The 27,903-nt window shown below is 45.6% G+C and overlaps 3 protein-coding genes across 5 annotated transcripts in view; 1 reads left to right on the forward strand and 2 right to left on the reverse strand.

The window, feature by feature from the left end:
- The first annotated feature begins 174 nt into the window (after positions 1-174).
- On the forward strand, positions 175-1,255 carry NDUFAF3 (NADH:ubiquinone oxidoreductase complex assembly factor 3). Its single transcript, XM_036266890.1, has 5 exons — positions 175-257; positions 339-531; positions 667-733; positions 809-909; positions 989-1,255. The coding sequence occupies exons 1-5, from the start codon at positions 181-183 to the stop codon at positions 1,103-1,105; spliced, it is 555 nt and encodes a 184-aa protein (XP_036122783.1). The 5' UTR covers positions 175-180; the 3' UTR covers positions 1,106-1,255.
- A 792-nt stretch (positions 1,256-2,047) lies between these two features.
- Positions 2,048-7,102, reverse strand: IMPDH2 (inosine monophosphate dehydrogenase 2). Of its 2 annotated transcripts, XM_036267153.1 has the most exons (15): positions 6,942-7,102; positions 6,465-6,513; positions 6,158-6,259; positions 5,976-6,050; positions 5,426-5,632; positions 4,833-4,920; positions 4,560-4,759; positions 4,390-4,480; positions 3,937-4,032; positions 3,626-3,697; positions 2,839-2,982; positions 2,609-2,753; positions 2,371-2,514; positions 2,210-2,293; positions 2,070-2,117 (listed from the first exon to the last, which is right to left on the reverse strand). In XM_036267153.1, the coding sequence occupies exons 1-15, from the start codon at positions 7,037-7,039 to the stop codon at positions 2,096-2,098; spliced, it is 1,617 nt and encodes a 538-aa protein (XP_036123046.1). In that variant the 5' UTR covers positions 7,040-7,102; the 3' UTR covers positions 2,070-2,095. The 2 variants fall into 2 exon arrangements, with proteins under 2 accessions (XP_036123047.1, XP_036123046.1); XM_036267154.1 differs by lacking the exon at positions 3,626-3,697 and having other exon boundaries at positions 2,048-2,117.
- A 277-nt stretch (positions 7,103-7,379) lies between these two features.
- QRICH1 (glutamine rich 1) overlaps positions 7,380-27,903 on the reverse strand; it is a 51,084-nt gene continuing 30,560 nt past the window's right edge. For both annotated transcript variants that reach the window (XM_036266475.1, XM_036266476.1), the window contains 7 exons: positions 20,263-20,440; positions 19,027-19,181; positions 17,069-17,183; positions 10,627-10,735; positions 10,168-10,319; positions 9,665-9,755; positions 7,380-8,320 (listed from right to left, as the gene is read on the reverse strand). In XM_036266475.1, coding sequence (XP_036122368.1) covers positions 8,128-8,320; positions 9,665-9,755; positions 10,168-10,319; positions 10,627-10,735; positions 17,069-17,183; positions 19,027-19,181; positions 20,263-20,440 — 993 coding nt within the window. In that variant the 3' untranslated portion in view covers positions 7,380-8,127. The remainder of the gene's footprint in view (positions 8,321-9,664; positions 9,756-10,167; positions 10,320-10,626; positions 10,736-17,068; positions 17,184-19,026; positions 19,182-20,262; positions 20,441-27,903) is intronic.

Raw genomic sequence — 27,903 nt, forward strand, 5'->3', positions numbered from 1 at the left:
CAGACACCGGAGTCCCAGTGGGGGACGCGACCCCCTGGGACCGGCGGCACTGGCCGGCTCCCTAGCTCTCCCGCGCTGGAGCGGCCGAGCTGCGCCGTGCCCTCCGGGACGCACGGGGCGCTGTACCCGCGCGGGGCTGGGCTGCGCTACGACTTCGTCGACTCTGAGCGCTGGTTTGCCATGGCCGCCGCGTTCGTGCTCCGCGGCCTGTACCGAGCACGACCCGTGCTCCGCCGTTCGCCCGCGGAGCTGCTGTGGTGAGGCCGGTCCCGGCGTCCCTGACCACCCCACACCCTGAGCCTGCGCACCCCCTGGACCCTAACCATACCCCTTCGCAGGGCCCCACGGCGTGGCCACCGGCTCACGCCCGCCGACGACGAGCTGTATCAGCGGACGCGCATCACCCTGCTGCAGCGCGAGGCCCCGCACGCCATGTACATCGACAGCTACAACAGTCGCGGCTTCGTGGTCAGCGGAAACCGCGTGTTTGGGCCCTGTGCGCTGCTCCCGCACTCGGTGCTCCAGTGGAACGTGAGCCCTTCCCGGCCGTGCTTACCCCGATTCCGTCCCTGGCAAACTTAGCTTTTGCGTGGCCTCGTTGTGGAGCGGGACTATGGGGAAAGCTGCGTGGATTTGTTGTCTTTAACCTGCTTCCTCCTCACACAGGTAGGATCCCACCAGGACATCACAGAAGAAAGCTTCTCTCTCTTCTGGATGCTGGAGCCCAGAATAGGTATTGGAGGAGGGAAGGGCCGAGGTGCTCCCAGCCTATCAGTAGTCTTGGCTGACTAGCCCCATCTCTCCCTAGAGATTGTCGTGGTGGGCACTGGAGACCGGACTGAGCGGCTGCAGTCCCAGGTGCTGCGAGCCATGAGGCAGCGGGGAATCGCCGTGGAAGTGCAGGACACGGTCAGTCCCGGGACTTGGGAACACTGAGGGGATCACAGGCCTAGTCCTAGCCCAGCTGATGCTGGCTTTCTCTTTGCAGCCCAATGCTTGTGCCACTTTCAACTTCTTGTGTCATGAAGGCCGAGTGACAGGAGCTGCTCTCATTCCCCCACCTGGAGGGACTGTGCTCACATCTCTGGCCCAAACTGCAGAGTGAAACAACAGGAACTAACCTGACCTTTCCAGTAGGCCCTGGCACCCTCTGCGGAGTGCAGGAGTCCCCAGCACTTTCACTAGCCCTTTCCCTGTAGCACTGGAACGCTTGTGTGGCTTACCAGCAAAGTGATAATCTAATCCACTTCTGCCATTTTGTATTAGTTGCATTGCTGGCTCAGGGGCCTGTTGGTTGGGGTTGTGAAGAAACCAAGGGGTCACCTATTCATCTAGACCACACGGCCCATAAGAGGCCAGGAGGCAATATATACACACCCATTCCAATTGAGGGCAATCTCAATTCTTTTTCCACAAGGTTCTTTATATAGATTCAAGTCAGAAAACGTATGAGGGTCTCAATCTAGTCCCATGTGGCCAAGCTTTGGACTAGCAGAAGTCCCTGTGGGTGTCAGTCCAAAGCCCCATGGATTGTTATGACCCCTCCACAGTCAGAATATGAGATAGAACCCTTGAGAGCCCTAGCTGGTCAGCGCTGGCTTATGAGCTGCCTCAATAGGAACTTTTCTTTTTTTTTTGGTTAACCCTCATCTGAGGATATTTTTTTCATTTATTTTTTAGATAGAGTGAAAGGGAGAGAGAAAGAACTACTGATGTGAAAGAGACACATTAATTTGTTGCCTCCTGCATGACCCCAACAGGGCCAGAGATCAACCTGCAACCCAGGTATGTGTCCCTGACTAAGAATGGAACCCACAACCCTTTGGTCCAAAGGCCAACACTCCACAATCACTGAGCCAAACCAGCCAGGGCCGAAGGGACTTACTGAATCTAGGACTACTACCCCCCTTCAGGCCCATGGAGCACCGTTATCTCAAGGCCTGAAGCTTTCCCTGGAAATGAGGGTGTTGTGTTTGTGTGCACGTGTGATGTGGCAGCTGCACAGCCCCACCTGCCCGATGACCTAAAAAAAATCAGACACCACTTTTTTTCAAACTTTTATTGAAAAACCAAGGGGTTATGCTATAATTGCTTTTCAGAAAAGCCGCTTCTCATACCTGTAGACAGAAAGACCAACTGTGAGGCGAGGGCAGTAGGCAGGGCAGACTTCCACCCCAAGGATAGGGGCAGGAAAGGGTTGGTCACTTACGAATGGAGGCTGTGGACGCCACCTTCCATCTGAGCTGAGGATGTTCTCTTCTCAAACTTGAGCTCCCCAGAATACATCATGGCTCTGAAAGGGGCAGATGTTAGGTGTGGGTAGCTGGCCTTGGATGCAACTCTACCCATGTCCCAGCTCCCCACGCTTACCTGACTTGGGTCAAACTCTTAGCACCAATGTCCTGGCAGGAGTGTTGGATGCCAGCAATCAGGTAGGGGACAAACTTGTGGATGGACCCTTTGTCCTGGACAGCCCCAGACACCCCCTGGGCCACCTTGATTTTGTCAGCTTCACTGTAGGGAGAGGCAAGAGACATGGACATGGTCAAAGCCCAGACAGAGCTGTCAGTGCATGGTTGACATGAGGTAATTGATCTTCCTGTCCCACCTGAAATATCGGTTCTGGCTGCTGAGATGCTTGTCCATGGCATCGAGAGAGCCCATACCACGGTATTTCTTTAGCCGGATCCCATCGGAAAAGAAGTACTCGCCAGGGGCCTCAGTGGTAGCAGCCAGAAGGGAGCCCATCATGACTATGGACAGAGGGAATGCTGGAGGCAGACCTTGGGTGGCAAAGGGGAAGGAGTCCCACCAGGCTCCTTAGGTGCTGGGCCTCACCTGTGGAGGCCCCAAGGGCCAAGGCTTTGGCAATGTGACCCACATTTTGGATTCCTCCATCAGCAATGACAGGAACACCAAAGCGCCGTGCATATTCTGACACCTTGTATACTGCTGTTGCTTGGGGCCGCCCACAGGCTAGCACTGTTAAAAGATGGTGGAACAGGTGGGTGGGTGGAGTTGATAATAACAGGCGAGGGGCCCTGTGGCTACAGCTCTGTATCAGGAGCTTAGAGCTACACCTGCACTGGGACTGCAGCCTGGCTGAGAATAAGTCATGTCTGGGATGGCTGCCCCATCTGCCTTGAACAATACAAACAGCTGTGATGGCCACCACTCACCCCTGCATGTGCACGTGCATGTGTGCATGGCCCAGGGCAGCCTCAGGCACATGCAGTCAGCAGCCGGGAAAGCCCCACCCAACTGGTATCAGGTGGGGGTAGGGGTCACTGTGCAGTTAGTACCCAGAGGCCCACCCCCTCCTATGTGGTGGGCAGCTCAAGCAAGATCAGGGTGGTGGTCAGGTGGAAGGAAGAGTGCTCCAGAGTTGGTCTGAGCTGTGCCCTACTGCAGATGTGGGCAGAGTAGGGGAAGGAGGTCCTGCCCGGTAAACACCCCAAGAATAAGAGGGAGCTGTGTTTTTGAGCAGCCCCCAAAACCATGGTCTGTCACTCAGTTTGCCCTGCCCACCCATCAGCACCACAAACCCCGGGAGCTACAGCTACAGTCAACCAAGCAGCTGGGCAGTGGGCAGCTGGGCCGGGCCAGTGGGCCGGGCTGGACTTACTATAGCAGCCCGTGACAGTAGAAGGGCATTTGGGGCTGTGGGACTTTATGTCTGGAGGGATCTTGGGAGCTGCTAAATAAAACAAACAGACCAAAGTTTAGAGAGGGTGCAGAGCAGGAGCAAGGAGGCCAGGCTAGGCAGGGGCGAGTGGCAATTGAGGAAAGACGAGATTGTCTTGCTTCCAGAATGTCGCCCATCCAAGGGACCTATTTGGCCCTGGGTCTGCCCCTACCGGAGGACTCATTGTAGTTCCCATGAGAGCACTTGGCTCCAGGGTGTATGGAGCTAAGGGCCCTGCCAAAGCATCTTACCTTCCTGGGTGATGCAGATGGAGCCACTGCCCATGCCCACCCGCAGGGCATCTACACCAGCATCAATGAGATTCTTAGCCTGAGCAGCTGTGACCACTGCAATGAAGAACAGAAAGGCTCAAGTGAAGGTTAGGTGTAGGTGTAAGCCTAGCTTCTCTACTCTTTTTTTTTTCCAATCCTCATACAAGGACATTTTTACATTTTTTGTTCAGATAGAGTAGGAGGGAGGGAGAAGAGAGAGTGAAATATCAACATGAAAGGGACACATCGAGGTGGCTGCCACCTACACAACTAACCAGGGCAGGGGACAAGCTGCAACCGAGGTACATGCCCTTAGCGGAACAGAACCTGGGTCTCTGGACCACAGGCCGATACTCTAACCACTGAGCAAAACCAGCCAGGGCTGGCTTCCCTACGCTTGCCCCATGTCGTCAGTTCCCAGTCTGGCCTCACCATTGCCGCCGATGACTTGGAGACTGGGGTATTTATCTTTGATGTACTTGATCATGTTAATCTGGAAGATGGAGTTTCCCTGAGAAGAGTCCTGGAACAGGGGGAAAGTCCAGGTGAGATGGGTATGGCAGCAGCCCCTACTGCCCCTCCATGCCTGTACCAAAACTCACCAAAACGACTACATCCACACCAGCCTGGGCTAGCAAGTCCAGCCGATACTTGTCATCTTCATGAGTGCCAATGGCTGCTCCACACAGCAGCTGCTTCTTGGCATCTTTGGAGGCTAGTGGGTAATCCCGGTTCTTCTTCAGGTCTGTCCGGGCAATGATGGCCACCAGTTCATCATCTTCATTTACAATGGGCAACTTTCCTGAGGGCAGAGGAGGACATGAATCAGGATCTTGGTATTTGGTTACAGAACCCTTCCTACCTCTAGGACTCACCCTTCTTGCTGCGTTGCAGAATTTCATTGGCTTCCTTCAATGTGATGCCTGCAGGAGCTACCACCAATTCGTCTCTCTTTGTCATGATCTGTGGGGGAGGGGAGCTGTGAGGAAGGGTCAGTCAGAGACCAGACCTCCCAACAGGCCCTGCCCTTAACTCAGGGGTGAAGTTCCAAAGACCATGTTCACACACCACCCAAACCACCCTCCTGAAGTGAACCTAAGTGTCTCTGCAGCAACCTAGTGACACGCGTAAGCACAATGTGATATATAGAGTAGCCCGTTACACTGGTAGGAGAAGGGCCACACCAGATCAATGACAAGAATCAGAAGAGGCGGCTGAAATTTGTCCTTAAGCACTGCCTTCACCCTGGGGGGTGGCAAAGAACACCACGTGTATGCGGGTAAACATTTGGGTAGACTGAAAACTGGTGTGTATGTGTGTGGGTGCAGGAACTCATGAAAGGATCAGAAACTTGGTCAGGCACTCATCTTTCCTGGACAATAGAAACCATCAGAGATGCCACTGAGGCAACAGAAGGCTCCTTGTCTTTAGTATGGTTGCCAGAACCTGGCTTTGCCAGTGTACCTACCTCTTCCAAAAACCGGTCATGCTCCTCCTCCTTGAGAAAATCAATGTCCCGCGAGGAGATGATGCCCACCAGGCGGCTCCCCATCCGGCCTGTGTCAGTGATGGGGATACCACAGAAGCCATGCCGGGCCTTGGCTTCAAATACATCCCGTACTCGATCCTTGGGGCTGAGGACCACAGGGTCCGTAATGAATCCCTGCTCATATTTCTGGAAGGGATGATGAGAATGGGCATTTCTGAACCATTTTCATCAGATTCTTGGTCTGAAAACGGGGGTCTGTGCCAACTCCCCATTTGACAGTGCCACAGGAGCAAATCACACCAACACCTCAAACCCAGGGATAGGAGACATGGGTGGGCAGTAAGCACTGTCCACCTGGTCCTCTTCTGTTGCCTTAGGACCCAGGGTCTCAGGCTCTTCTGCTCTGGACTGAACTCCACAGTGGGAAAAAAGGATCCTTCATTAGGAACAGAATAAACCCCTACTCCCACCCCACTCCACCTCAGTGCAATTCCCAGGAACTCTTGACCAGGATCCTTGCCCTTCTGACCTTCACTTTCCGAACTTCGTTGGCCTGGAATTCAGGTGTACAGTTGTGGTGTATGAAGCCAATACCACCTGTAAGCTGTAGAATAGAAGGGAACAAGTGACAAGATTAGGAGAGGCATGACTATATGCCTTTGGGGGAGAGACCAGGCCCCTGCCTCTGCCCTCATGCCCCATGGTGCTTACTGCCATTGCTATGGCCATCCCAGCCTCTGTAACTGTGTCCATGGGTGAGGAAATCAGTGGCGTTTTCAGAGTGATCTTTTTGGTCAGAGCAGAGGTCAGGTCCTAAGGATATAAGGCCAACTAATGTAAGAAAACACTTCATGCAACTCACTACCAGGTCCCCCACAAAACAGGTGCCCTGTATGACCTGCATGCTAGTAAGCCCATTCCATAGAATCCACTCCAAAGTCCAATATGATGAAAGTAGACCAGGTACAGCAGCACCTTGGTCTTAATACTAAAGACCCAATTTCCATGTCATACTCACCACCTGGTCTGCAGTGAAGTCGATGTACCCGGGGAGAATGAGAAAGTCACTACACGGGGAGGAGAGCGAATTGGGAGTAAGGCTGAGGCTTAGGGCAACCGGAGACTCCATCCCCATAGACCACCTCATAAGACATTTGAGCAGAGGGCACTGACCTAGCCCATGTGGCACAGGCAAGGCAGAGCACAAGGTGGAGATAGCGACGGGACCTTTTTCTGCCACCTAGCTGTCATCAGCGCCCCTGGCACCCTGACAACTCTATGTGCCCAGAGAAGGGAGTTTACAGCCTGAAATCCCAAGTACTGCCAAAATGCCGCCTCCATCCCGCCCCGCTTTTTATGTCAAAGTGAGCCCCAGGGATGGGTGGGTGGGGGTCCCGGAACCTCTCCCCCATGCCAGAGCCCAAGCGGGCTCAATGGAAGCCCAACGCGGCCCCCCACCCCTCTCCTCGCCCAAGTGAGCCCGTTAGGCCCGCACTTGTAGGTGAGGCCATCCCCGCAGTTGAACAGCTGCTGTGCCGTAAGCCCGTCGTCTGGCACGTAAGATGTGCCCCCACTAATCAGGTAGTCTGCCATGGCCAGCGCGGGAGAAAAGTCGCGAGCCGGGAGAACCACGCCGCAGAGGCCTCTGGCGTCAGGACCGCGCCAATATACACCCGCTGCTATCGTCAGTACGTCGAGCGTAGCTGACGTCAGGACGCAGCGCGCATAGGGCGGGGCTGGTATGTCTGTAGGGCGGGGTTGGCAGAAGGGAGCGCACGCGCACAGCATGCACCAGCCACCGAGGTAGGGAAACGAGCGCTTTTGCATCCCTGCCCCCTCCCGCAGGACCTTGGCCTGTTCAGTTAACAGGCACTGCTTTGCTTCCACTGTTCGGCCACTCTCCTCCCAAATAAAGAGGCATTGTTCACTAGCATGTTGAAAAGACGTGCTTGTCATTCTTAATAAACAACTAGATTAAGAATACATAAGAGAAACAGAGTGGTATCTTTATATGATACACAAGTGTATGTTACAAGAATTCCATCAGGCACAGGAGCCTCAGGTTTAAGGCCTCAATGTTAGGCCAAAAAAAAAAAAAAAAGCATGGTAAAGTTTTTACTTTAACATCTAAAATGTCACTTGTCATAAAGGAGGGTATAATAGAAATTGTCCTTAATAAATCATAATTGAAGTTCCCCTCATTTTCCTTCCATTAAGATGCTGTTTATGTCTGAGCATGAAAGAAATGACCACTCCCCTGTGGTCAACGAAGTCGGCCAGTCAGAGTGGAAGCCAGCTGGAGAGATTCCCTGGAGGGTCCATCCATCATTAATTCCATCTTTCTGGAGGAAGGGAAGGAGCCACATTTCTTCTAACAGTCCAAGCCCTTTCCCCAGGCCCCAGACAAAAAAAGAAAAAAGTCAGCCAGCAACTTTATATGACACCTGGCTCTCAGGAAACCCAGAGCCCCCATGGGCTGAGGAGTCTGCCGAAGCAGGTTTATGAAGATGCACAGGGGGCAAAGTTTCCTTTTACATTTTAAACAGAAGCAGTCTGAAAGGCTTCATAACTACACCAATTTAAAAAAAAAAAAGAAAAGAAAAAATGGAGGCCTCTTCTTTAGTGTGAAAGTCTGTCCGTTTTTTCCTGGATGCTCTCCCTAGCATCATGGCTAAGGGACCTCAGTGCATGCTGCTTGCGCTGGCCACTGCAATGGCCTCCTGAATTTCTCGTATCACCAGGATCCGAGTGAGCATCTGTCCCATCTGCTCTCTGCTGATAGGCTGGACCGAGTACCAGATTGGACTGTTGGGGGCCACCACTGGCTCAGGCGTCAAGTAAAAGGTGTCATTCCGGCCTTTCACACTCTGGGGACTAAAGAATACGTCAGTTATGGTTAAAATCACAATCTCAACCCTCCCACCTGAACCTCCCAGACAGATATCTGCAAAAGTTGGGCAGGCAGCAGCTCTGGAAGGTATGGTGGCACAGCTACTGAATTCCCTACAGCCAGCACATACATCAAAGGCCAGTGACAAGCTTGCCTCTCTTCTGCTCCTCCCTGCAACAATGCCAGCTGTGATTCCTCTGACTAAGCAGCTGCTTAGGGCTCCCAGGGCTCACCTACTTGAGTCTAGCCATATCCACTTGGAACCAATTTCACCGCCCACAAGGTCTATCTCCAAGTCTTTGCTTAAGTTGTTTTCTTTACACAATCCATTCATAATTCCTCAATCCTACCTGAGAAACTGGGGCCCTTACCTAAGCTCACTCCCTCCACACCCCGTCAATGTTGTGCTGTACCTCTCTATTTAGCATATACCATCCTTAAGATTTATCAAAAAGCTACAGTGTGTCAGTCCTTCATTAGGTGCTGTTGTTAAAGAGATGAGTAAGAACCAACAGTGCCTACCTTCTGGAACTTACGGATTAGAGAAGAGGCAGACAGTAATTAAACAACTACACAAATACACACAAAATGACAAACAGTGCAACCGATGAAACAGCCTGAGGAAATAGGTAAGGAGTCTGAAAATGCTTCTCTGATAAAGCTGTGTCTGAGAACAGGGATGGACAGGAGCTAATTGCCAAATGGGTAGGGGTGGGGTGGGGGTTGCCTGACAGAGTAATTCTGTGCTGAGGCCTTGAGAAAGGGAAAGCGTGATGCCCTTAAGTGGAGAGGAGCCAGTGTAGCTAGAAAGTTAAGAGCTACATGGACGTGAGATGAGCAACGGGGAGTGAATGAAAGGCCTTACTGGCCACATTAGGATTACTGTCTTTGTAGAGCCAAAGAAAATCACTGAGTATTTTAAGTGACTTAAGACCTACAACATAGAAAGAATATTCTGGCATTGCTGTAAAGATGACAGCCAAACTGCAGGGGCAAGAGAGAACAAAGGCCAAGGAAAGGAGTCCCCCCACCCCACCCCAGATTGATAATGGTAATGACAAAAGATCAAGCCCAAGAAGATGCTCAACATGGGATGGAGGCAACCCCTCTATCTTCATCTCCTCTCCAGGAAAGGGGACAAACAGGAAGCAGGAACCCCAGTTATAAGCAGAGTGCGAAACTTATATGCTTTGGGAAAAGCAGAAGGTTGCTTCTGTACTTAGCTTTTGGAAGTGTATTTTTACTCTTAGGTGGGTACTAGAGAATGCTTCTGCACACAGGTATGCACACACATGAATAGTCATCCACTCAGAATAAAGCCTCCTCACCATTTAAAGAGGTAGAAATCGTAGAGCTTGATGGGACATCTTAGTGGATTCTCTGGATTTTCCGTTTGTTCTGCATACATGTCATCTGTAACTATAAAACACACCCTCACCACCACAGACATGGCATCAGACTGCTTTAGCTCGGGCCCAGATCAAGAACCTTAGGCTCCCAGCCATCCCAACTGGGAAATATTAGAAGGGAAAGGGTGTGAGGCATGGGAGGTGACTATGAAAGAATAAGGCAGCTATCTGTTCTGGGACATCTCTCTTTCTAAGTGTTCAAAGTTCCTGGCTGAGGAGAAAGGAATGGAGAATTTCTATCCAGGAAATCCCAACCCCATACTCATCACTAATATAGCAAGACAAGCAGCACTGTTTTTGGGAGTTGGGGAGGGGGGATATCTGTAACAAAAATAAGTAAATAAAAATAGGAGGGAAAAAAATGTTTTGAGGAAAGAAAAAAAAGCAGCACTGTTTCTGTAGCCCCTGCCTCCTTCCCCTACCTTTCTGGCCAGTCTGGTGTATCCCAAGCGCCTTCAGGTACCGAATACTCGTGCTTTTATCCTTAGGATTGGAGGGGTTTTTCTTCGTTTGTCGCAAGACCTTGGAAAAGGCCAGCTTCATGTGCTGGTCCACTGTCTTCAACAGGAAGTACCTGCACCACAAGTGAGAGCAAGGCGAAGGGAAGGGTGCCAGGAGGAGACCATGACTTACCCTCTGCCATCAGTGTGTTAGAGGAGCCTCTGCCCACACTCCCAGGCCCACGCCCAAATACACTGTCTAGTGGAGAAACCACATAAAGACTTATGGTGGGGATCTGGCAAGGCTGTCTGCTGTCAGTAGCCCAAAGGCTCTCAAATATATGTCAAAAGAATTCAAAACCTGCCTATCTGGATAGTTTGCACCCTCTTCACTGGGCAAATGCCAGCAGTGGCTAAGCATGGAGCCTCTAGAACACTTACTTGGTATTAAAGAACATGAGGGTGGTCAGCAGGGTAGAAGGGGAGTGAGCCCCGAGCTGCTTGCACTCCCACAGCATCTCCTCAGTCACGTGGCTGGGCAGGACATAGCCTAGGAGGAATAGAGTACTGCTACAAGAGGATGGCAGGCGTTCCCTCAAAGGTGCAAAATGGGAGGTGTAAGGTACAACCAGGATCACCTGGGAAGCTTGTTAAAACACAATGGCTGGGTCCCAACAAAATTTTCTGGAATGGGATATGATAATGTGCATTTCTAACAATTTCCTGAGACCACACTTTGAGAACCACTGTCCTATACATGACTGCTCTTACCAGATGCTTTTTCCTTTCATCCAAGGTTGACATAAAACAAAAGATAGGCCACAGGGCAGATTTTACTGTAAGATCCTGTTATATAAGAAAACTGAGAGCTGGGCAGGGATAAAGGCCTGTAGTTTGATCACCAAGCCCCTGTCATGTGTTTATTCAACAGTCAATGTGCGAGTGTTTGTGTGCCAGGCCCTGAGGGCATGGTGAAACAGCAGCAGCAGACGCCAGTGTTCTTGTTCTCCATGCAGGCAGTGATAGTGCTTCTTCTTAGAAGCATGGAAATATTCTGCCCAATACATCTCTCCTCTGTTCTTGCCAAAGCTGGCCCTCTGACTCCATTAGCACATTTCATCTCTTTAGGACACCTCTGCCTCTACTCCTATTTTGTGGTCCATGAATTTAATAAGCTTCCTCTGCTCTTAAACATGTCTGGAACAGGATGAGTGGCAGACAACAGCCATCCTCGGGGAAGGCTAGCCCTAAGAATGGTCCCAGGCATACCTTTTTTTTTCTGGGTTCATTGTGCCACCTGGTGTCACCTTCCCTAGCTTTAATAGCTTCTTAACAATACAACTTAAGTAAACTTTAATGCATGAAACCAGGACTCTTGGCATGGGAAAAGGGAGATACAGACATCATATAAATGCCTCATAGTTCTGAGTCTGAACTACAAGTATCAAAATGATCTTTTTTTAAAAAAAATATTTTTGGTTCCACCCACTTTAAGGCCTAGAAACAATGACTAACCCAGGAGCAATGAGCACACCTAGCATCCAAACTTTGGTTTGGTACTGAAATACCATTTATCACTTAAACCAGGCTCCATGGAGAACAGGCTGATTCCACAATGGGACAGGAAATGTCCAAGATAAGCGTGAAACATTTTGGCAAACCAGAAACCAAGGAAAAAGGGTTGTGTCAAAAGAACTTAAGGGCTAATTTATTGAAGCTCCAGCCTTGACTGGTGTAGTTCAGTGTTTAGAGTACCGGCTTGTGCATCAAAGGGTTGCTGGTTCGATTTCCTGTCAGGGCACATACCCAGGTTGCAGGTTTGATCTATGGACTACATGTGCAGGAGGTAACCAATCGATGTCTCTCTCTCTCTCACATCGATGCTTCTCTCTCTCTCCCAGCTCAGTCCATCCCTTCCTCTCTATTTAAAAAGATCAGTGGAGAAAATATCCTTAGGTGAGGGTTAACAAAAATGAATGAATGAATGAACGAATGAATGAATATAAATAAAGCTCCAAATGACCCAAGGCGGAACAATGTGCACATCAATAGACATCAACTAAAAAAACAAAACAAGCCCTGGCTTTTTGGCTCAGAGGTTAGAGCATCGGCCTACAGACCGGAGAGTCCCAGGTTCAGTTCCTGCTAAGGGTACATAGCTCAGTTGCAGTTTGTCCCTGGCCCCAGTTGGGGTCGTGTGGGTGGCAGCCACTCGATGTCTCTCTTTCTCACATCGATGTTTCTCTCTCTCTTCCTCCCTCCCTCCCTCTTGCTCTATCTGAAGTTAAATGCAAAAAATTGTCCTCGGGTGAGGAAAAAAAAAATTAAAGAACAAAACTGCCAACAGACTGAATAATCTTAAATATGTTTAAATTCATTAGTTTAGGATGATTCTTAAAAACAAACAAAAAGACCACCCAGTTACTTGGTTATTTATAATCAGTGGGGGAATCTGGTGAACCAACTGATTCTTGTGAAAACTGCTAGACAAAGGAGAATAAACAAGAGCCCATGTCCTCTCTCTTATATACAATTTGTACTGCCAGGAATTCAAAGATTGACAAGTAAAAGTTTCTTTGTTTTTCAGCTAATAATGAAGAAGTAATAAAATTGGAGTACCACCATTTGCAACTAATAAATGAATGGATCCAGACATTATGGGCATCTGATGAAAATAAATGACCCATCTATGATATAACATTGCCAAAAAGAAAATACAAAAAACAAAACCTGACTGAGTCTTTATATGCAACTACCAATTAACTGTGAATACAGGGGACAGAAGAGTATGTCAAACTACACCATGGAGATGTAATCAGCAACAACAAGTAGACTGTGTGACAATTTAAAAGGCTAGTTTCTTACATAAATTGCAAGAAAAACAATGTCAAGCAGGAAATTAAAGATTAAAGCTAAACATTAAAAGGTATACTCAGCAATTTCAATTTGTGGAATTTATACCCTGACTCAGATAAAATTATGACATTTATGAGACAATTAGAAATTTAAACAGAGGGTAGAGATGCTGATGACATTATGGAAATAATACATATTATAATATTTATGAACAAAGTGTTTGGGACTTATTTCAAAATAATATGGGGGAGTGAGTAAGTGGTATATACAGTGATACCTCGGTTCTCGAACGCCTTGACTTTCGACCAAATCGGTATTCGACCAGGAGATTCGAGAAACTTTTGTCTTGGAATCCGAACAAATATTTGGAACTCGAACTTCCGAGATGAGCCGAGTTGAGCCGAATGGCGTTCATTCGGCCCAGCGCGCCATGCTTGCGTCATCAGTGTGAGTGCAGAGAGAGAGTCACGCTTTGTGGAGAGAGTCACGCTTTACACTGAATTTAACCCTTAGACATACTGTACACTTTTATTTCTTGTTGAGACTTATGTTTTTCTACATATTATATACAAATTAGGCCAGTAAATAGGCATTTTCTGGGGCTTGGAACGAATTAATCCAGTTTCCATTATTTCCTATTGGGTTTCATTGCTTCGGTTCTCGAACAATTTGGTTCTTGACCATCCTCCTGGAACGAATTATGTTCGAGAACCGAGGTATCACTGTATATGAAATGAGATTTGCTATGAATAAACAGCAGGTACATGGGAGTTTACTCTATTTTGTTTACTTTCATATGTATTTGAAATTCCACAATAAAAAGTTTTAAAAAGCAAACTGCACAGCTACACTGGCTTAAAAATTTGCAAATCATGTACCCTGAGTCAGATTCACTTACTCAGTAGGTCTCTGTTCTAATGACAGCCCTCAGAGAGGCCTCCTTCCTAATGTCCTTAACATTTTATATTCCCTTGGGCTTTGTTCTTCAAAGCACTTACTCAATTGTAAATTAATTTGATTATTTGTTGTCTCCCCCTGTTAGACTATAGTTCCATTTTTTTTTTTTAACCCTCACCTGAGGACATTTTTGCATTTATCTTCAGATAGAGCGGGAGGGAGAGAGGGAGGGAGAGAGAAAGAGAAACACTGATGTGAGAGAGACACATCGACTGGTTGCCACCCACACAACCCCAACCAGGGCCAGAAACAAACTGCAACCGAGGTACGTGCCCCTCAGCGGGAACCAAACCCGAGACTTTCTCATCCAAGGGCCGACGCTCTAAATGCTGAGCCAAATTGACTAGGGCTGTAAGTTCCATTTTGTTCACTACTATATTATTACCTATATACCTGGAATATTGCCTGGCACACAGTAGGCACCCAAAAATACTTAACCAGTAATTTTGTTTTTTAGATTAGCATGTAACAAACCATGAGTGATGATCAATGTTAACTAGACTGTTTTCAACACAAATGCCACGGACAGGGATTGAATATTTACTTTTGTATGAAAATGCTGAATTATCTTCCAAAGTGGCTATATACCACTTTGTATTCCCACCAGCAATAAATGAGGGTTAATGTTGCTCCCCATCCAGTATTTGGTGCTGTCAGTGTTTGGGATCTAGGCCATTCTAACAGTTATACAGTGGTGTCTCATTATTTTAAGTTGCAATTTCCTGATGACATATAATAAGCATCTTTTCATACACTTGTATCCAATCTGTATATCTTCTTTAGTGGGGCATCTGTTCAGATCTTTTGCCCATTTGTTAATAAGGTTGTTTGTTTTCTTATTATTGAGTGTTAAGAGTTCTTTGTATACTTTGGATAGCAGTCCTTCATCAGATATGTGTTTTGCAAATATATTCTCCCAGTTTGTGGCTTGTTTTTTCCATTCTCTTAACAGTGTGTTTCACAAAGCAAAAATTTTTGGTTTTTAAAAAAATCCTCACCTGAAGATGTTTTTCTATTTATCTTCAGACAAACTGGGAAGGAGGGAGAGTGAGAGACTTTGAGAGAGAGAAACATCAATGTGAGAGAGACATCGATTGGTTGCCTCCCGCACGACCCCAACCAGGGCCAGGGACTGAACCACAACCGAGAAACGTACCCTTAACCGGAATTGAATCTGAGACTCTTTGGTCCATGGGGCAATGGTATAACTGCTGAGCCAAACTGGCCAGGGCTCAAAGCAGAAGTTTTTAATTTTTTAATTCTGTTAATCCTCACCCAAGGATATTTTTCCATTTACTTTTTAAGATAGAGTACAAAGGAGGAAGGGAGAAAGAGAGAGATACACTGATGTGAAAGACACACACTAATTGACTGCCTCCCCCATAGGACCAGACTAGGGCCGGGGATGTAATCTGCAACCCAGGTATGTGACCCTGACATGGAATGGAACCCCCGACCCTCTGATCCCAGGGTCAGTGCTCTAACCCTTGAGCCAAACTGTTCAGGGCAGAAGTTTTTAATTTTAAGAAAGTTCAATTTATAAATTTTTCTCTTTCATGGATCAGTGCTTTTGCTGCTGTATATAAAAAGTCATCACTAAACCCAAGGTTACCTAGATTTTCTATTTCTAGGAGGAGTTTTATAACTTTGCATTTTACATTTAGGTCTATGATCCATCTTGAGGTAGTTTTGTGAAGGGTATAAGGTCTGTGTCTAGATTCGTATTTTTTTTTGCATGTGGATGTCCAGCTGTTCCAGCGCCATTTGTTCAAATGACAATCTTTTCTTCATTGAACTACCTTTGTTCCTTTGCCAAAGGTAAGTTGGTTATATTTGTAGCTCTATTTCTGGGCTCTCTATTCTGTTTCATTGATCTATCTGCCTATTCTTTCACCAAAAACCTGCACAAAATATTTATAGCAGCTTTATTCATAATTGCCAAAACTTAAAAGTTCTTCAATAGGTGAATGGATAAACAAACTGGTACATTCATAGAATTAGTATCAGCAATAAAAAGAAATGAGCTATCAAGACACAGAGGAACTTTAGTGCAAATAGCTAAGTGAAAAAAAAAACAATCTGAAAAGGCCACAAAATAAATTATTCCAACCATATGACATTCTGGAAAAAGCAAAAACTATGGAGACAGTAAAAAGACCATTGGTTGCCAGGGATTCAGGGGGAGGCACGGAGAAATGAGTAGGTGGAACACAGGGGACTTTAGGGCAATGAAACATCTGTATGATACAATAATTGTAGATACTTGTCATTATACATGTGTCAAAACCCACAGAATGTACAATATAAGGAGTAAACCCTAATGTAAACTATAGGCTTTTAATTAATAATGCATCAATACTGGTTCATCAACTGTAACAAGTATACCACTTTAATATAAGATAATAATTGGGGAAACACTGTGTGGAGGGGGTATGTGGGAATTCTCTGTACCTTCTGCAATTTTTCTGTAAACCTAAAACCACTCAAAAAATAAAGTTTATTTAAAAAGTGAACCCCTCAGACATTCTACTGCAAAACTCATGTTCTTTCCAACATAACATGCTGCCCAGGAAGTTACCTATAGATAAAGCAAAAATTATGTTCTATACAGGGTAGGGCAAAAGTAGGTTTATAGTTGTGAGTATGCAAAACACAGTTTATTCTCATATTACTATTTATTGAATTATTTTCCATACGAACTATAAACCTACTTTTGCCACACCCTATATATGTAAAACATGTAACATGAGTAACCTACAGATAAAAGTTAATAATTAATTTTTGCAATGATTCTAATTTTAATCAATTAATTTTAATAGGGAAAACAAAAGAGTAACTACCCCACATTCTGCATGCCCATGTTCTTGCCACACTGGGACCAGCTAGCTGGGTCTTGTGGCTGGTAAGCAGTGCCCCTTCCATAACAGGGCAAGCAGCACAGAGGTCGATGCTGGTGCCTAGGGTTTACAGCATCTTCACCCACATGCTGTTATCACAGCCAGCCACACAGGCAGCCGTTCTTTTTTAAACCCAGGTGGGAAAGACATCCAAGGACTAGAAAGACTCTTACCAAGTGGAGTGACTCGAGGCTGAACATCCTTCAGAACTTCATGTAGCCACTCCGTGAATCGAACATAATAAAGATCAGAGAAAATGTCATCAACCCGTCCATTTTCAAAAAGATACTAAAAGAAAAACAATCAACAAAAGTTGTTGGTAGTCTCCTGAGTAAGACTTTCAGGGGAAATAAACATTATTCTACTGGTACCATCACCTCTGCCTACCCACTCCCACCTTAATAAAGCTACATACCAGGTCAAACCGACCAGCATGTGACACCTGCACAGTATACTTCAAATCATGTGAATCAACTCTCACAACGCTCTTAAGAGTTGGGTCAATGGGACAGATTTTGTGAATGCTATCATAACCAGACAAGGCACTGTCTTTTTTTTTTAATCCTCACCCAAGGACATTTTTGCATTTACCTTCACATAGAGCAGGAGGGAAAGGGGAGGAAAAGAGAGAGAAACATCGATGTGAGAGAGACACATCAACTTGATGCCACTCACACAACCCCAACCGGGGCTGGGGACAAACTGTAACCGAGTTACATGCCCTTAGTGGTAACCAAACCGGGGTCTCTGTAGTCCACAGGCCGATGCTCTAACTACTGAGTCAAACCAGCCATGGCGGTATTGTCTTATGGTAGCAAAAAACATGGTGCAGGCTCTGGGGTCAGCCTCCTGTTTATTAGCTATGGTGTAAGTTAAATAACTCATGAGAGTCTTTTAACTCGGTGGACTCAGTTTCCTTGTCTGTAAATGGAGATGACTGTGCCTGTCTTCTAGGACTGGGGAGAATATAGAATGAAACAGCATGTAAAGCAATTCACCTAGTACCCTGAGTGACTGGGAAGACAGAGGAACAAACTGGGAGACAGACTTTTCTCAGGTCCAGGCAACAGGGTGAGTGCCAACCAGCACATGCTTTTTCCCATCTTAAAGTGGAATTTCCCACAAGAGCAGTCAAACACTAAGAAATCCACTTCAGCTATCCTAAGTTGCCTGTCTAAAGTGAATTTCTGTTATGCTTCACCTTAGATGTCCTAAAAACCTAAGAGTAGTTTTATATTCCTTTTTTAAAAAAATATGTTTTTATTGATTTTTTAGAGAGAGAGGAAGGGGGAGAGAGATAGAAACATCAGTGTGATAAAGAAACATCCATCAGCTGCCTCCTGTACACCCCACACCAGGGACCAAACCCGAAACCTGGGCATGTGCCCTGACCAGGAATCGATCCGGGACCTCTCAGACCATGGGATGATGTTCAATATACTGAGCCACACTGGCCAGGCTGCAGTTGTATATTCTAACTCAACTCCTTTAAATAATTATGTTGTATTAATATAGTGAAGAATAAGATAAGCATCAGACCTTGTCTTGGATAAATTAGTTTTATGCAAACCATGTTTACTTTAACAAAAAGAAGTGTTGGAGCATCATCCCATACACCAAAGGTCACGGGGTTGATTCCCAGTAAGGTCACATACCTGGGTTGTGGGTCAGGGTGCTTTCAGGAGGCAACCAATCGATGTTTCTCTCTCACATTGATATTTCTCTCTCTAAAAAAAAAAAAAATCCTTGGGTGAGGATTAAAAAAATAAAAAGTTTCATGATTTAAAAAAAAAAAAAGGCTCTCAGATAATATACCAAGTACTTTTTTTTTGCATGTGTTTTTCTTTGCTCTTTTTTGTTTCTTTTTAATACACAAAATATTTTAACAGGAGTTTCTCTAGATGGCAGGCAGGATTATGAGTGATGTTTATTTTCTTATTTTCTAAAGTAAACATGTAGGTCTTTTGCAAAAAGTAAACAAACAAACAAAAACACACCTAAAAACTCATTAAATACTTTGAAGACAAAGTCCTAATTAAAACCCCTTGCTTGTCATTCTACTAATTTGAATTTCCAGTAAATACTGGATGAGAACACAGCTCAAACATATTCCTGTGAAGCTGTTTCCTACCTTCTGAATGCACAGGAAAATATAGTAGAGTACATCTGGATCATAGGGTTCACCTTCTCCATTTCGAGCTTCCCGTGTCATTAGACAGAGCCCATAATTTAACTCGGCCACAGCAGAAGAGATGAGATCTTCCTGGAATCGTAGAAGCTGGCGTCCTGCAACACAAACCCCAAAGGTGAATGGGGGATCCTGGCAACAATTATCTCTTTATTGGTCACTTATATCCATAAAAGGATGGCTCAGAGCAAATACTGCCCCATAAGGGCTGGGATGGAAATGGTCACTTATATCTGACCTACTAACAATCCTACATGCTCTATTACATGAAGGGTTTTCCACCCACAATCCTCCCCGCCTCAAATATCCTGAAAGTTTTTATTAGGGCCATAACATGAAACCAACAATAAATAAGTAAATCTACCCTCTGTAATGTTACGAAATATATAACCATAATGCTAAGGAAGAAGGGCCCTGAGCACTCACTGTTTTCTATCTCCTACCAGAAGTCACTATGCCCAGATCTAGGTCAAATCCAGAAATCCATGTATACAAAAATACCTGGTCTTGGACAAATCCCACAAATCCTGCTCATTTGCAACTAGTGAGGCCTGCTTGTTGCTTGCCTTGAATTCAGCATATTATTTCAGATAGAGCTCCCTAGTCCCAGAGCCAAGGGACACCCTTTTCCTGCCATTCTTTCCTCCTGCTGCTTCAGTGACACTGCATTTTTTATTTTAATCCTCATTTGAGGATATTTTTCCATTTATCTTCAGACAGAGTGGAAGAGAAAGAGAAAGAGAGACAGAAACATGGTTCTGACTAGGGCCAGGACCAAACCGCAATTGAGGTACATGCCCTTGACCGGAACTGAACCCGCAACTCTTTGGTCCACAGGCCAATGCTCTAACCACTGGGAAAAACCAGCCAGGGTAGTGCCACTATTTTTTTTTTTTTAAATCCTCACCTGAGGATAGTTTTGCATTTATCTTCAGATAGAGCGGGAGGAAGAGAGAGAGAGAAACATTGATGTGAGAGAGAGACACATCGACTGGTTGCCACCTGCATGACCCCAACCAGGGCAGGGGACAAACTGCAACTGAAGTACATGCCCTTAGTGGGAACTGAACCTGGGACTCTCTGGTCCAAGGGCCGACGCTCTAACCACTGAGCCAAACTGGCCAGGGCGCACTATTATTTTAAACATAGTCCAGCACCCTATCCCTCCCAAACACTCACTTCCAATGGGCGCCAATCTGTTCTGAGCATCCTTCTCTAGCTCAGCGTTCTTGGTCTGGGCCCAGTTTTTCCATACTTCAAGCCCTTCTTCTGGTTTCAGAGAATTTGGAAGCAGAAGTTCTGGGGAAGGCTGTGGCTGTGACTGTGGTTCAACTTCAGCAACTTGGACAGTTTGAGCCTATGAGAGAGAAACCATTAAAATGTGTCAATATTCTTTTGCATCAGGCCCTTTATTTGGCAAAACTGCCAAAAAATGTTACCTGTAGTTCTTTTAATAATAAAAAAAAATCCTCTTCTCCTTGCTATCCTATTTTCAGGAATCTTTGAAATTCTACTCCTTATCCCAGGGATAGCAAAGCCTAGTACAGTGATTCTCAGTCCTGGTTATACTTTTTCTAAAAAATATGTTTTTATTGATTTTAGGGGGGGGGGGGGAGAGCTATCAGTCAGCTGCCTCCTTCACACACCCCGACTGGGGATTAAGCCAGCAACCTAGGCATGTGCCCTGACTGAAAATCAAACCAGCAACCTTTCAGTGCATGGGACAATGCTCAACCAGCTGAGCCACACCAACCAAGGCCTGGCTATACTTTTGAATCTCTGATTTAAAAACACCAACACCTTGTTCCACCCAGAATCTCTTTTTAAAGAAGTATCAGTCTTTTTAAAACCTTCCCATGTAGCAATGGAGCTCCAGAGGAGGTGTAACAACTTAATTACCTTGACTGAAAGAGAAAACATGGAACTGGAAGAAAAGAAGACAGAGAAAAAGATTAGAGGACCACAGCCTCAACACAGAAACATAAAATGGATGTAGCACCTGATGGTCGAGGAAGAAAAAAGACACTGAAACTATGAATACACATTTGTTTCATAATAACTAAATTTAGACCAATAGTTCCTTAATTTACGGATCTTCGTAAGATGTACTGTACAATGCTTAATTGTTCTGTCATTCAAAGACATCAGGTTCATCTGTTTACTGAGCTAGAAACATAATATGTAGGTTTCACTTTTTAAAATGCAACAGTATTGCTGAAGATTTTTTTTATCATGAACACTTTAAATAATAAAATAGGCTTTATTTATTTACTTACTTACTTACTTATTTATTTGTGGTACATGCCCCTAGCAGGAACCAAACCCGGGACTCTCTGGTGCACAGGTCGACGCTCAATCGCTGAGCCAAACCGGCCAGGGCAGGTTTCATTTATTAAAACAAACAAACAAACAAACAAACAAACAAACAAACAGCCCTGGCTGGTTTGGCTCAGCGGTGAGAGCGTCGGCCTGTGGTCCAGAGAGACCTGGGTTCAGTTCCCGCTAAGGGCCGTACCTCAGTTGCAGTTTGTCCCCAACCCTGGTTGGTCGTGCGGGTGGCAGCCACTCGATGTGCACCTTTCATGTCGATGTTTCTCTCTCTCTCTCTCTCCCTCCCACTCTATCTGAACAAAAAATGGAAAAATGTCCTCAGGTGGGGATTACAAACAAACAAACAAACAAACAAACAAACAAACACCTTCCCATGTAAAATGGCAATTGTAATTCTAATGTTTAATCCGGCTCAGGTATTACTGGCCCAAAGCACTGCCTGCCTGTTCAACTATAATGAGCAAACAAATCACTTGGGGATTTTATTTTATTATTATTATTATTTTTTAATCCTCACCTGAGGATATTTTTCTATTGATTTTCAGACAGAGTAGGAGGGAGAAAGGGGAGAAAGAGAAACAGAGAGAAAGAGGCGGGGGGAGAAAGAGAGACAGACAGAGACAGAAACAGAGACATTAATGTGAGAGAGACACATCAATTGGTTGCCTCCCAAATGACCCCAACCAGGGCTGGGGATCAAATCACAACTGAGGTATTTGCCCTTGACTGGAATCAGATCTGAGACTCTTTGGTCCGTGGGCCGCTGAGCCATACCAGCAAGGGCTTGGGGAATTTATTAAAGTGCAGATTCTAATTCAAAAGGTCTCAAGGTGGTATATGCATAACTAATGGACATTGATAACAGTGTGGGTGGTGGGAACTGGCAGGAGGGGGTCAAAACATCTGTAATACTTTCAACAATGAAGATTTTTTAAAAAGAACTAAAGGTCTCATGCTAGAACCTGAGATTCTGCATATTTGTGTATTTTTTATTGATCTTAGAGGAAGGGAGGGAGAGAGAAAGAGACATTGATATAAGAGAGAAACATCCATCAGTTGCCTCCCATACACATCCTGACTGGGGATCAAACTCACAACCTGGGTATGTGCACTGACCAAGGACCTGCCACCTTTTGGTGTGCAGCATGATGCTCCAACCAACTGAGCCACACCTGTCAGGGCTGCATTTCTAATAAGTTTCCTAGTGCAAGAGCTGGTCCGCTGATCACACTTTGAGTACGAAGTGTTCAGAGAAAGCAGTGACTGCTAAGTTTTGTTGCACCTTAAAATCATCTAGCTTGCCCTGGCTGGCGTAGCTCAATGGTTAGAGTGTCAGCCCACGAACTGGGTTTGATTCCTGGACCCAGTTGGGTCTCACGCAGGAGGCAATCAATCGATGTGCCTCTCACACTGATGTTTCTCTCTCTCTCAAAACCCCTCACACTCCTTCCTTCCCCTCTCTAAAAAACACAATGGAAAAAATATTGAGGATTAACAAAAATCATCGAGACTGTTTTAAAAAAATACTCAAATATCGCCCGGCCAGTGTGGCTCAGTTGTTGAGTGTCAACCCATGGACCAAGAGGTCGCTGGTTCAATTCCCGGTCAGGGCACATGGCCAGGTTGTGGGCCAAATCCCCAGTGGGGGGCAGGCAGGAGGTGCCCAATTGATGTTCTCTCACATAGATGTTTCTATCTCCTTCTCCCTCTCCCACCCCCCCTCTAAATTCAATAAAGAAAAAAAATTTTTTTAAAGAGTGTTTAAAAAAATCAATTAATTAAAAAAAAACACAACTAAATAGCTATGCCTTAATCCCCAGAGATTCTGATTTAACTTGTCTAAAGTGAGGCCTGCTGCTATCAGTAGTTTCAAAAGCTTCCCAGGTGTTTCTAATGTTCAACCTTGGTTGAGAATCAACATTTAGAGAAAGAAAAGTACAACAAACAAGCTGTGTCCCTCTTCCTGCCACTGAAACATAAGAGGGTAAGATGAAGATCTGTATGCCTTCTTTAGCTATACATAAGGTTCTATTTTTCCCATGGTCCATCTCAATAATACTCCTCTGGTTTGTAAGGACATTTTCTGAAGACAGGAGGCACTGCCCTAGTGTCCTGCCTCCAAAGGAAGAGTATTCCCTTCCTTAATGACCTTACATCCAACCCATGCAGACAAAGGGGCAGAGAATATCTGTGAGTGTGAATCACAATCCCCCCAGGTGGGACAGACATCAACACAAATACTAAGCATAGGTTCTTAGGGCTCACATACTTGTCTACATTCTAAATAAATTTCCTTGAGCAATTCTCCCTTCCAGGGTTGTGGAATGTCAAATCATTCAAATAGAAAGCAAAATCATTTAACCATGACACACAAATTTGCTATCAACAAATAAAAATTACTGTACTAGCTTTGATAATATACATTGTTAAACAAAAAGGTAAAGCAATACTAATGCCAGGCCCATAGATGTTTATCAACCCTGGATCTCCACTCTAGACACACTTCTCAGTTCAACTATCATTCTCCTGGAGTCCCACCCACACTCCCAGATTGACTTCCATATCTGTGTAAATGGTTGCAAACTTTGCACCTCCAACTGTGCTAACTATAAGGAGACCTCCCTTTAATCCACCCAGTGGGTATTGTGTATCTCCAACTGGACAGCTCATAGCCACCTCAAATTAACATCTATGGAGAGAACTCATCTCCTTCTCCATTCAGAACTATACTCCTTAAAGGAGTTCCCTCCCTACTTTGTTCAATGGCAACATCATCTACCAAAGCTGGAAATTTAGGAGTCTGTCTAGGTAAGTAGGTGGGGCAGCACTTCTCTACTGGCGTTTTAGCCAGGCCTCCTTCACTGTGCATATCTATCCACTAAATGTAATATTCCCAAGCATCTTGAAAACCAAAATTTTTCCACACGTGTACAAATGTCTATCAGTGGGTAGGGGTAGTAATGATCCCATTCAGGTTGAAAACTACTGATGTAAGTAGGGCCTTATACACTGTAGAGAATTTTTCTCCTATTTATAATGGATTCCTTGGAATTTTAATCTGGGAAGTGACATAACCATATATTTAAAAACAATTACTCTTGCCTTGGCTGATGTGGCTCAGTTGGTTGGGGCATCTGCCCCATATATTTGAAAGGTTGTGGGTTTAATTCCTGGTGGAGGCACATATGGAAGGCAACCATGGCTCCCCCCCATCCCCGCCACTCCCCATCTCTAAAATCAATGAGCCCCCAACTGGTGTGGCTCAGTGGTTGAGCATTGACCCATGCACCAAGAGGTCGCCGGTTTGATTCCTGGTCAGGACACATGCTCAGGTTGTGGGCCAAATCCCAAGTGGGGGGAGGTATGCAGAAGGCAGCCAATCGATGTTCGCTCTCATTGATGTTTCTATTTTTCTCTCCCTCTCCCTCTAAAGTCAATAAAGAAAAAAAAAAATTTAAATCAATGAGTATATCCTCAAATGAGGATTAAAAAATAAATTATTCTTGGTGATCTATGGAGAATGAAATGAAGATCAAAAGTGAAAGCAGGCCCTGGCCAGTCTGGCTCAGCGGTTAGAGCATCGGCCTGCGGTCCGGAGAGACCCGGGTTCGGTTCCCGCTAAGGGCACGTACTTCGGTTGCAGTTTGTCCCCGGCCCTGGTTGGTCGTGCGAGTGGCAGCCACTCGATGTGTCCCTTTCACGTCGATGTTTCTCTCTCTCTGTTCCTTCCTCTCACTCCCTCCCACTCTATCTGTACAAAAAATGGAAAAATATCCTCGGGTGAGGATAAAAATAAAAAAAAAAGTGAAAGCAGGTATTGGTTGCCTAAACTTGGATAGTGGCAGTGGAGATGATTTAAAAGAGTCAGAGAAGTTTGGTGGAAGAACCAACGTGGCTTGTTGATGAACTTGCTGTGAGGAGTACGGGAAAGGAGACTCAAGGATGACTCCTGGGTTTCTGGCTTAAACAAATGGGTGGCAGGTTAATGCTACCACTTTCTAAGACGGGGAAGTTTTTGATAGTGGCAGAGTAGATGCTAATGAAGAGGTGAGAGATTTTTATTTAAATCCAAGTAAATAAGTAGCTGCTGAATGTGTGGGAAAGGATCTAAGGGGAAAGGGCATGGTCTACAGATACTAAAACTTGTGTGTCAATGCAGCACAGAGGCTAAGATGGGCTGAATAGCCTGCCTGTCCAGGGTTGAATCCCAACTCTGCTACTTACTAATAGTGGCTTTGGTCTTGTTATTTAATCTTTCTGTGCCTCAGTTTCTTCATTTGTAAAATGGAGATAGTAGTATATACCTCATAAGGTTGGTGGGAGAATCAAATGAGTTAAAACACGTAACATGAAGAACAATGCAGGCCAATCGTGTCAGCGAGTATCTTTAGCAGCAGCGCCATCTATGATGTGAAAACCATGTGAAGGACAAAATTCCTGAGGGAGAAAAGAGGGCTAGTACTACCCTCTGAAGAACAACACATACGGTTTGTATAGAAGAGGAGGCACCAGCAGTCTCCTGAGAAGGGAAAAGAATCAATGACATAGTAAGAAAACCAGGAGTGTATAACATGAAAGCCCAGAAGAGAGTTTCAAGAAAACTATGTTGTGTGTTGCTGAGATTAAAAACAGATGTACCTATTGGATCTGGCCACTGTTGACCTTGCTTGACAGAGCAGACTCAGTCATGTGTTAAAAACTAGTTAGCAAGTGGAGTCAGCTTGCACAATCTTTTTCAGAATTCTGAGAATAAAGCAGAGCAGAGAAATGAGGTAATTGATGGAGGTGGATGAGAGAGTCAAGGGAGGAAAGTTTCACCATAAATCTAGTTTTAAAGACAGATGACAAAAGAGTATAAAGGGTATGTGCCAGATGAAGGATCATAACATTGTCATCAGCTCTCCTTAGGGTTCAACTCATACCACAACACAATTATCTTCCCCACAGGCTGTGAGTGCTCCAAGGGCAGAGGCTGTCTTTTTCATCTGTTTACTAGCACAGATCCTGATAAGTAGACCAAGGGAATGTTTGTGGTATAAATGGACAAACTCATCTTTTCTGCACGAGTATTCTTCCCAGTTTTTCTTTTTCTGGTAAAAATACTTGATATTAAGTCCCTATAAGACTTTCCCAAAGGAGACATAGCATTGAAGAACATGGGCCCACTAAAATGAACTCCAGAAAAGAACTCCTGCTGAAGGGCCAAATGTACAAATTATTAAGAGACTAATAAGCACTAAGAGCCCTGACACAAATTGGACCATCAGGCCCAAGACAGCAGAGAAGAGGCCCGAGGAGCTCCATGCCTATGAACAAAAGCTGAGGATAGAGCCCTATTACAAGTCTACTGGCTGGTCTCTCCTACATGCAATCAATTCTACACCCTTGCACTTGATTCATTTTCTTATCACACGCTTAGGATTCTGGAAAAACTGCCCACCACAGATCATAAGATCAAGCTCAACTCTTCACTTTAGGAAGATAACTCCTTTGCTTCCGTACAATCTCCTTTCCCACAGTCCCCCTCTCTTGTTACCCTAGGCCAGCCCCCTTCGGTCCATATGACTCTGTATTCGTGCTGCTCCCTTCTTCTGTCAAGCTATAAAGAGCACACACCACTTTTTCCATAACGATGCCTCTGCTTTTTTCCCCCCTCACCCAAGGACATCTTTGCATAGAGTGAGAGGGAGAGAGAGAGGAAGAGAGAGAGAGAGAAATATCAACGTGAGAGAGACACATCGACTGGTTGCCACCCACACAACCCCAACCATTATGGAAACAAACTGCAACCAAGGTACGTGCCCTTAGCGGGAACCGAACACAGGTCTCTGGACTGCAGGCCGACGCTCTAACCGCTGAGCCAAACTGGCCAGGGCAAGATGCCTCTGCTTTTTAACCTAGAATGATTTTTGAAGTGTCAGTTCTTCTTTGTGTGTGTGGCACACAATGTCACACTTGATTATGATGCTTTATAAGTAATTCAAAGAAATCGAAATGTTATCTTCTTACTCTTACAACTAGACTATAAGCTACCTAAAACAATGACTCTGTCTTGTTCTACTTCTAGGCATGACTTTCCTTAACAAAGTCACCTAAGATGATGTACTGCTGCCTTTGCCTAATCAAAATCACTTATGGCCCAAGTTTCGTAGTGTGGTCCCAAGTCTGCCAGTGCCTTGTTTGTGCCAACTCCCTCACATGCATTCCCAGGAGCCCTACCCTCTGAGGGCACACTGTCTTCAACAGATCCATAACACCAGAGGCCCTGTATCCACTCTAAAGATCTGCTGGACAAGGGACCAAAAAGTTTACTAAGAGTCTTAAAAGATGACAGCCTTGCCCTGGCCAGTTTGGCTCAGCAGTTAAAGCATCGGCCTGCGGTCGGGAGAGACCCGGGTTCGGTTCCCGCTAGGGGCACGTACTTCGGTTGCAGTTTGTCCCCGGCCCTGGTTGGTCGTGCGGGTGGCAGTCACTCGATGTGTCCCTTCA

The sequence above is a fragment of the Molossus molossus genome, unplaced genomic scaffold (genome assembly GCF_014108415.1).
Source record: "Molossus molossus isolate mMolMol1 unplaced genomic scaffold, mMolMol1.p scaffold_m16_p_18, whole genome shotgun sequence".
NCBI lineage: Eukaryota > Metazoa > Chordata > Mammalia > Chiroptera > Molossidae > Molossus > Molossus molossus.